This window comes from Mastomys coucha, unplaced genomic scaffold (genome assembly GCF_008632895.1).
Source record: "Mastomys coucha isolate ucsf_1 unplaced genomic scaffold, UCSF_Mcou_1 pScaffold6, whole genome shotgun sequence".
Classification (NCBI taxonomy): domain Eukaryota; kingdom Metazoa; phylum Chordata; class Mammalia; order Rodentia; family Muridae; genus Mastomys; species Mastomys coucha.
In genome coordinates, this window is record NW_022196912.1 from 39863216 (window position 1) to 39872690 (window position 9475).

Genomic DNA, 9475 nt, shown 5'->3' on the forward strand with positions numbered 1-9475 from the left:
AAAAAAAAAAAAAAAAAAGAAAGAAAAGAAAAGAAAAGAAACAAGAAAGAAAGAAAAGCAAAAACAAACATTGCTGAGAGAGGAGAGACTCACAGGGAAGAAAGGACCAGTTCAGGTGTCTGGACTACAAAGCTCATTACCTTCTAGTGTGGGGACGAGGCATTCAATGTGCACGTTCTTGTTCTGTTGATAACTCTACCTTAGGATAATGGCTATCTGGCTTAGCATTTCTTAGGTAGCTCTGCTGTATCCTGTACAACTAAATGACAGCCATCCCTACGCAAGTTAACCTCACTGCATTCCATGATTCCTGCTTAGTTTAATGAGGTGTGTCTGGTTTTTTTGTTTTGTTTTGTTTTTTGTTTGTTTTTCGAGACAGGGGTTCTCTGTGTAGTCCTGGCTATCCTGGAACTCACTCTGTAGACCAGGCTGGCCTTGAACTCAGAAATCCACCTGCCTCTGCCTCCCAAGTGCTGGGACTAAAGGCATGCGCCACCACCGCCCAGCTGAGGTGTGTCTGTTTTAGTTAGGGTTTTATTGCTGTGAAGAGATACCCTAACCACAGCAACTCTTGTAAAGGAGAGCATTTATCTGGAGCTGGCTTATAGTGTCAGAACTTTAGTCCATTATCCTCCTGGTGGAAGCATGGTGGCACACAGGCAGACATGGTGCTGCAGAAGAGAGCTCGACATCTGGATCCACAGGCAACAGAAGGAGACTTTGTGTCACACTAGGCATAGTTTCAGCATAGGAGACCTTAAAGCCTGCCCTCACCGTGACATACTTCCTCCAACAAGGCCATACCTCCTAATAGTGCCACTCCCTATGGGCCAAGCATTAAAACACACACTTGAGTCCATGAAGGCTATTCCTATTCAAACCACCACACCTTGTCTCAAAAGAAAAAAAGACAGGGTGTGTGTGTGCAGAACTAACAGAACTAAGCCGAGTTCTCAAAAGATAAAGCACAAAAGACTGAGAAGGAGAAGCACTTGAGAAAAGTTCAGGATCCAGTCATCTCTCAATAGCGCCACCAGCTGGGGAATCAAGCCTTCAACATCTGAGTCTTTGGGGATGTTTTATATGCAGAACATAAGGCTAAGTTTTGCTTTGTTTTTCTACCTTGACTTTCAGCCAATGAATCAGGAGAGACCCCTTTGGACATCGCCAAGCGGCTCAAGCATGAGCACTGTGAGGAACTGGTGAGCATCCACCATGAGGTGATGCCTGGAGTATGATGGAGTGGGGGAATGGAGTAGAGCCGGTCTCCCTGGCCAGCAACAACAGGGCACAGAACACACATCCTGGGCCATGCTAAGTACTGACTGGCCCAGAGGAGCACTCTGGGGAATCCTTGCTGACAGGTGGCTACCCTCTTGTGGTGGCACTTGTAGCTCAGCATGTGATTATTGAACATGCTGGTAGCCCTGGGCTCCTTAGCAGCTAGAGTAAAGGCGGGGCCTCCACATTGTCAGGTACCCACCCATGAGCACTTAGCTCTTTTCTTCCCAGCGTGTCCAGCTGCGTTCCCTACCTTTATCCTTAAACCCAGAGCACGCAGGTCAGTGTGTGTTTCTCTTCTGTAACCCATCCCAACCTGTTGCCTCACTTGTGACGTTGAGTTAATTGCACTCTTTTACAAGGTTATTGTAAGAATTGTTGAAATTTGCAAAGCAGGTGCGTACAGTAAGTACCCAGCCCACAGAACTCTTAATGCTACCCATCTAGAGGATGAGTCACAGGTGCTCATCTCAGACCTTACCCTTCACGTTGTTTAACCTTTAGTTCCTGTTTTATAGATGAGGAAGTAGTACAGAAAAATCCAGTGACTTACCCAAAGTCACAACACAACTGTCTGGCCCTAAACTCCAAGTACAGATAATACATTGATGTACCTCCTGTACAGCTAGAAGAGAATTAGCCAGCTACTTTCTGTGAGAGAACTGAAGAAGCGGGCATCATTTTCTGCAGTGCTCAGTTCCCCCCCACCCCTCCCCCTCTTTCTCTCTCTTGTTTTTTCAAGACAGGGTTTGTCTGTATAGCCCTGGCTCTCCTAGAACTCACTCTGTAGACCAGGCAGGCCTCCACCTGCCTCTGCCTCCCAAGTGCTGGGATTAAAGGCGTGCGCCACCACTGCCCAGCCAGGCTCAGTTCTCTTAATGTGGTGTCCTAGTTAGGGTTTTACTGCTATGAACAGACACCATGACCAAGGCAAGTCTTATAAAAGACAACATATATTTGGGGCTGGCTTACAGGTTCAGAGGTTCAGTCCAGTATCATCAAGGCAGAGAAATGGTAGCATCCAGGCAGGCATGATTCAGGAGAAGCTGAGAGTTCTACATCTTCATCAGAAGGCAGCTAGTGAAAGACTGACTTTCAGGTAGCTAGGGTGAAGGTCTTAAGTCCACACCCATAGTGACGTAACTACTCTAACAAGGCCTTACCTCCCAAAGTGTCACTCCCAGGGGCAAGCATGTACAAGCCATCACATGTGGGAAGGCTGACTTAGCAGCAGACACATTCCTTCTGCAGTCCAGTTGACTCCCGTGCAGTGCTAATACCTAGACGCTGGCCATCACCTTTTAGGTCCCCAAATTCTCCGCCTGTGTGGCACACTGCACGATTTACTGAAAGTCGCTGACAGGGAGCTTTGAGGGTCTGGGTTATCTTGTGAATCGGGTTCAGGGACTTCCTCAGAGACCCAGGGATTTAAATGAGCTGCCCGGAACAGAGTGGAATCTCCTTGTGAGTACTTCCAAGACCCTCCCCCCTGGTTTGTCCATTCTTGGTCTGGACTCCCATTCGGGTCTGTCTCTTGCGGTTGAAATAGGACAGGGGCAGCAAGCAGCACTAACTGCCCGCCTGTCCTCCTTCCTAGCTCACTCAGGCATTGTCAGGGCGGTTTAACTCCCACGTTCACGTCGAGTACGAATGGCGCCTACTACACGAGGACCTGGATGAGAGCGACGACGATGTGGATGAGAAGCTACAGGTCTGTGCCACGCTGCGCAGCTGCCAAGCAGGGTGGGGCCTGGTCTGCCATCTTGTGTGTTCATTGATCCGGGTGGGAAATCTTCCCCTTCCCATTTCTTTTCTAGCTCCAGCCCATGCTGACAGGTGCTAGGTCCTGCTGGCAGGTGGCAGTATTTATGTGGCTGGTCATGTTTACCTGAGTGACCTTAGAAACCACCAAGTGGGAACCACTCCACAGCCTTTGGGGTTCACTGGCTCCGACTCCTCTTATTTATTGGACAGGGACTTCAAAGCCTCGAGAGCAGCTGACAGCTGTTTTCACACAACCTTGCAGTGAGCACAGGGCTCTAGCCCTGGTCCAGTCCCCTTATCACACACATAGCCAAGCCTACCCTGGGGTACCTCAGGATGATGCCACCTTCCTGCCGGTCTGTGAGTGCAGAACCAAGGTCAGGCAGTCTCCTTCCAGACACTTAACTCTTGGCCATGAACCTTCTTAGCTCCCTCCACCGCACACTGCCAGGTATGCCCACATGCTCTGTATTGAAATGAGAGGAAAGACCTTGTTGAACACATTTTTATGGTTTTCAATGTTTTACTTCTTTATAGGACTTTAGTATTCTAATATGAAGTATAAACGGAGATGACAGATACAAACGGAAAAAAAGCATTTCTGAAGGCCATTGGGCAGCAGTTAATGTCTATACTTAGTATTTTTCTCTAGTACAGATATGTAAATGATAGAAGGAGTTTGCATCTCAATAAATATTTCTAAAAGCAGTAAGGTCTTTCTGTCAGTCTCGGAGACCCAAGTTTGATCTCTAGGACTCATATGGTGGAAGGAGAGAACTGAGCCTCATGGCTTCCTCTGGCCTCCTCATGCACACTTATACACAAAGAACACACTATTTTTTTTTTTAAGCAAGTAATATCCCACAGGGTCAGGATTTATTGACCCCTGATTTATTGGGATCTCAACAGCTCAGTGGTTCAGAGTGATGTGGAAAGGGCTCGTTGTTCTGCATTGAGTTAAGCACAGCGCTGGTAGAGACTGATTGCCTCTTGCTGGCTAGAGCCATTCTGTCACAGACGAAGTGTGTTTGGAAAGGAGCACAGAGCTAGGCCGGTTCATAAGATGAAATAGCTGCTATTTGAAGTTCTAAACAGAATTAAGACCTGTAATTAGTAAGCCATGACTCTGAGGAGAGGAGTGGGGGGGGGGAGGGAGGTGTTTTAATTACAAGACACAAGAAGAATGAACTTTAAAATCTTGCAGTTCAAATGCAACAGCGTAGGGCCAAAATGGTACCCACCACACGTGGATGAGTGTTCACTGTTGATCCAACTCAGAGAAAGCCATAGCTCTATCTCACGATCTTTCCCTGCCATTCCCCTGCAGCCCAGTCCCAACCGACGGGAGGACCGGCCTGTCAGCTTCTACCAGCTGGGGTCCAGCCAGTTTCAGCCCAATGCTGTGTCTTTGGCCAGAGATACTGCAAACCTCACCAAGGACAAGCAGAGGGGCTTCGGGCCCAGCATCTTGCAGAATGAGACCTATGGAGCCATCCTGAGTGGCAGCCCGCCCTCCTCCCAGTCAGTACCCCCCAGCACCACCAGTGCACCCCCACTCCCACCTCGGAATGTTGGCAAAGGTATGTGATTTTGAGTCCCCTACAAATGCATACGGGCCTTGGCTTTGCGAAGTTACATGTGTGGCTGCTTATTCTGGAGCTGCTTTCTGTTTGCTTCCTTAAGGAGTTCCATTAGTTTTAGCATGCCAAAGCAGGAGAGATCCTGCCTGGGTTCTTCCTCAGGCAGAGGTGTACGTAGGGTCATGCGGGGCTGCCCCAGGCAGCCGTGACGGGTGGGCCTGCAGCTGGTCAGTGAGGGTGCCCTCTGCTGCTTTCCCGTTGTACCCTTCCTAAACTTGCTCCCTTCTTGGTGTCTTGATTATTCCCTTTCTTCTTTCTCAGGGCTAGCTTAAAGCACTGTGATGACTTAGTATCTCTCTAGAATACCTTTGAAATGAAGGAGTAAGAGGTAGTAATTTGGGGAATGGTGCTCAGCCTAATTGTAAAAAACACAAATGTGTGGGCCCTCCTGATGTCTTAAAGTATGAAAAGCGCCACAAAACTACCCTGTTTCTACATAGCAGATCCATTGGACAAGTGATTTTTTTTGTTTGTTTGTTTATTTGTTTGCTTGGTTGTTTTTACAAATATAGAAACACAAATAGTTTGTCTTATAGTAAAGACCAGCTAGCCACTGTGCTTCATGAAATGGCCAGCAAGTGGGCATCCTGGCTCGGCCAGGCCTGCCAGCCTTAGGTGAGAGTCTTCAGGCCCTCTAGGTCAAGGAAAGTGAGGCTTCCCTGGGAAATAGAGTAGCCTCTACTTGCTGTCCCTGGGCTGTGGCTGCTATGCAGAAAGGCACTGTAAATTGTCCCTTGCAGCAGCTGGGAAGGGGAGGGCAATATGGGATGGTACTGCTATTAAGCAGCTGGAGGACCAACAGGACAGACCACATGTGTCACTGTCCTGCACTCAGGGAGGCCCAAAGAGTTAGGCATAGAGTAAGCCCTGTATCCTCCACTTCCCCCACCCCACCCCCTCACCCCCACACCACCAAATCCCAGGGATCATTCATTCTTCCTGGGCTCAATGAGCACTCCCTGTCACCTCCTACAGGCTGTCCTGGGCAGTGCAGGGCATTATGGGCATCTCACTGCTTCTTCATCCTGGAGAGGTGTGTGGATTCCGGAAAGGCCCAGTGTCTCAGAGACTGAGTATCTGCATTGTCAGGAGAAGCTTGTGCTGGCTCTATGATAGAGACCTCATTCCCTCCATTGGGTGGTAGGAAAGGATTGGTCAGCTCCTCATTTTGGTTTCTTATAGTCCTAGAATCTGAGGGGTTGCCTTTCCCACTTTTTGCCATAATATCTTTAGCTGTTTTTTTTTTTTTTTTTTGAGGAGTGGGTTGGTTTTTTGGTTTTCGTTTTCACATGAAGTAAATCGCACCTGTCGTGCATCTCCTCTGCTCTAGAGTCTTTGGTGTGAAGATGGAGTTCTCACCCTATGTCTCACACTGAGATACAAACTTACTCACCATAGGGCAAGTTTGAAGGCTCTGTCCTAACCCTGGAGCTGGCCTGGGAGGGTGTATCTCCTCACTGCCAGGCCCAGCCCTCCCGTTAGGTACAGGGACACCCCTGGATATCTGAGTAAATGGTACATGGTGAGAAAGATGGTGACCAGGAAGTGTGGTCACCTTGGGGGTGGGGGGCCTGAAGCAGCTGGATCATCTGTGCTGATCTCCAGGCAGATCTGTTACAGGAGGCTGGGGGAGAGCCCCACTCACGGTGTTTGGAGCATCCCCTTCCTCCTGTCCACAGTGGCTGAGAACAGGATCTCTGTGGCCCACAGTGGGGGGTGATCGAAGGGCACAGATGAGCAGATCTTCTGTAGATCCTGAGTATAACGCTCAGTAGATTTATGGCTATTTATTTTCTTCTGCAAACTATATCTTTAAAATTTCATCAAACTGAAAAGGCCACCAGTGAGCATTCCCTGGAGCACTTTATTTAATTTTTTTTTTTTGGTCTCACTTTCTCTAGTAGAGAAAAGAGTAAATCTCAGAGCTCTGTTGCTATTCTAGAAGGCTCATGTTGACCTTTTATGAGTGAGAGGATCAATAACGACGTGTTTTGTTTCTGTTTTTGTTCCGTGTGTGTGTGCTCTCGTGCCTGTGTGTGCGTGTGTATGTGTGTGTGTGTGTGTATGCGTGTGGGTTTAGTTCAGACAGCCACCTCAGCTAACACCCTGTGGAAGACAAACTCTGTAGGTGTGGACGGTATCAGCAGGCAGCGATCTTCGTCAGATCTGCCAGCTGTCCACCCACCGCTGCCCCCTCTTCGAGTGACATCTACCAGTACGTTTTTTTTTTTCCCTCCTTTTTCCTTTCTTGCCAGTGGGCCTTATGAATCTGGAAGGCAGGGGCACCATTGGCAGCTGTGGGCTGAACACAGAGACATACCAGATGTTGCCCCTATGGCCCCAACCCTTGCAGCCTCCACCTTAAACCCTCAATCATTCCCTTGCTACCCCTAAAATGACTCACTCTTTGTTCTGTCTCACCAGGTATTTTAACAGCATCCACACTTGAGTTTCTTTGGCTGTGTAGTGATTTGGGAGTGGTCATTTCAGTCATGACCTGACATGATATTTTCAGTGCCAGTGTGTGGTTAGCAGTTCCCAAAGCCGGGAGACAGGCATTACGAAAGGGCCTTCTCCTGCTGCAGACCCAGACGTTTTCACTGGGTCAGTGACACCAGCCCTCTGTGCTCCCTGCCCTGCCTCAGCCTAAGGAGAAGGGAGTCCTGCATCTCTGGGTCTATTGCTTCCAAGGCCACGATGTATATGGCTTATGCAGAAAGCAGCTCTAACCCTTGTGCAGGAATTGCCAAGAGGGTAGATGCCAGCAGCAGTAGCAGCAGCAGTGGCAGCATGTCCCAGAAGCTCTGCACAGGGATTTGGGGCAGGGTCCAGCTGTAGTACACTTAGGTCAAACATCAAGAGGATTCTCAATATGGTGTTGCTGGGCTAATATACTTTAGACTTTTCCATTAAACTGGAAAAGGGATGAAAGAGGGAGAGAAACCATAAAATAGATCCTTTTTTTCCCCCTCCCATAGCCCTTGTCCTATATATGTCTGTTCCCGTCCTGAGACAAGCCACTAACAAGGGCCTGGTGCTGTTTGAGAGACGGGTGGTGAAGGAAGGCCTAGGCACTTGCCCTCACTCCATTGTTGTTGTTTTTAAACAGCTCTGCCCACTTTGTCACTATGCTTTGCTTCTGTGCCTCAGCCTATTGTCTATAAAATACAGCTAGTATTAGAAACCAATACCTCTCCATTTAGACTGGGAACCCCATACTAGTTAGTGATTGTCACAGTTTATCCTTAGACTTTACCCCACTACGGGCCAGTGGGGTGCATAAGGCTCTGCCCCTTTCTGATGGTAGGTGGGTCACTTGATGCAAAAAGAGCCCTGGCCCAAGCATTCTGTGTGTCCCAGGGTAGATACCAGGCATGAACCTAACCTCAGCTTCTGCTTGCTCTGCGGGTTTTGGGGCAGCTCAGCACAGAATCAAAGGCTGGCCCCTACACAGGTTTCTGGCTAAACACACACAGGCCATAGTGTTTGTAGTTTCCCAGAATAGACAAGCTGAGAAGCAGCCATAGGTGTACCCAGAAGAGTGCTAGAGAAGGGAGAAGCCTCCAATAAGAGACTAGGTATGGGACCAAGGGGCTTACTCTCTCTTTCCCTCCCCCTTTTCTCTCCATAGATCCCCTGACCACCACACCACCTCCTCCTGTGGCTAAGACATCAGGAACTCTAGAAGCCATGAACCAGCCAAGCAAGTCCTCCCAACCCGGAACCTCTCAGAGCAAGCCCCCGCCCCTGCCACCCCAGCCACCCAGCCGCCTGCCTCAGAAGAAGCCAGCTTCTGGGTAACTGTTGCCCCTGCCTGGCCACTCTGCTCCCTAGAAACATTATCTTGATTGTACTGTTCCTCTACAGTGTCCATTAGATATTTCCTATAGACAAAGGCTTTCTCCTTTGTGCACACACTAAAAAGGATCCAGTTACCTGTTTTGAAGTTATTTAAGTTTTATATTTTATTTTATGTGTATGAGTATTGGTATCAGGAATCAGCTTGGCAGATCACCTCCGAATCCAGTGATGTCACCCATAAGCAACAGGGACCCTGCATCTGTTGCCATGGCAATCATATACATTCCCAGAGTCCACTTCCTACCCTTACCTACAAGTGGTTATGACCCAGCTGGGTCCCGGTTTCAGTACCAATGTTGTGTTAGAATCATGGCTCACATCCAGACAGACCACACCAGGCCAACGCAGTTCCATGTGGCAGAGGGGGAGGGGGAGGTGAGGATGGGGGGGGGTGATGGAGACAAAGGGAGAAAATAAGGGACGGAGGTCAGGAAGGGTCTGCCTTTTATTTAGTCTGTGACCTAACCGCTTGCAGGTAAGGGTGAGAAGTGGACTCTGGGAATGTATGCAATTGCCATGGCAACAGATGGAAGGGTCCCTGTTGCCTATGGGTGACATCACTAGGTTCAGAGGCAATCTACCAAGCTGGTTCCTGATACCAACAATGAGTGTTTTGCCTGCTTATATATGTGTGCACTACTTACATATCTAGTGCCTGAGGAGGCAGAAGAGGGTGTCAGATTCCTGGACTGGAGTTAAAGATGGCTATAAGCCACCATATGGGAGCTCAGAATCAAACCCATATCCTCTGGAAGAGTAATTGTACTCTGAACCACTGAGCCATCATCTCTTAACCACCACCCCCCTCCCTCACCCATCTCTAAATCTTTTTTTTGTTGTTTGTTTGTTTGTTTATTTGTCTGTTTGTTTTTTCGAGACAGGGTTTCTCTGTGTAGCTCTGGCTGTCCTGGAACTCACTCTGTAGACCA

The 9475-nt window shown here is 48.6% G+C and overlaps 1 protein-coding gene and 1 long non-coding RNA gene across 6 annotated transcripts in view; one reads left to right on the plus strand and one right to left on the minus strand.

Moving 5' to 3' along the window:
* Asap2 (ArfGAP with SH3 domain, ankyrin repeat and PH domain 2) overlaps positions 1–9475 on the plus strand; it is a 171099-nt gene that overhangs the window by 149081 nt on the left and 12543 nt on the right. For 3 of the 5 annotated variants that reach the window (XM_031356927.1, XM_031356928.1, XM_031356929.1), the window contains 5 exons: positions 1135–1202; positions 2879–2992; positions 4373–4625; positions 6766–6900; positions 8317–8482. In XM_031356927.1, coding sequence (XP_031212787.1) covers positions 1135–1202; positions 2879–2992; positions 4373–4625; positions 6766–6900; positions 8317–8482 — 736 coding nt within the window. The remainder of the gene's footprint in view (positions 1–1134; positions 1203–2878; positions 2993–4372; positions 4626–6765; positions 6901–8316; positions 8483–9475) is intronic. The other 2 variants (XM_031356930.1, XM_031356931.1) reach the window with 1 other exon arrangement.
* Positions 3224–8956, minus strand: LOC116080556. The gene is made up of 2 exons (XR_004114475.1): positions 8797–8956; positions 3224–3511 (listed from the first exon to the last, which is right to left on the minus strand). It is a non-coding gene; the product is annotated as an uncharacterized LOC116080556 (long non-coding RNA).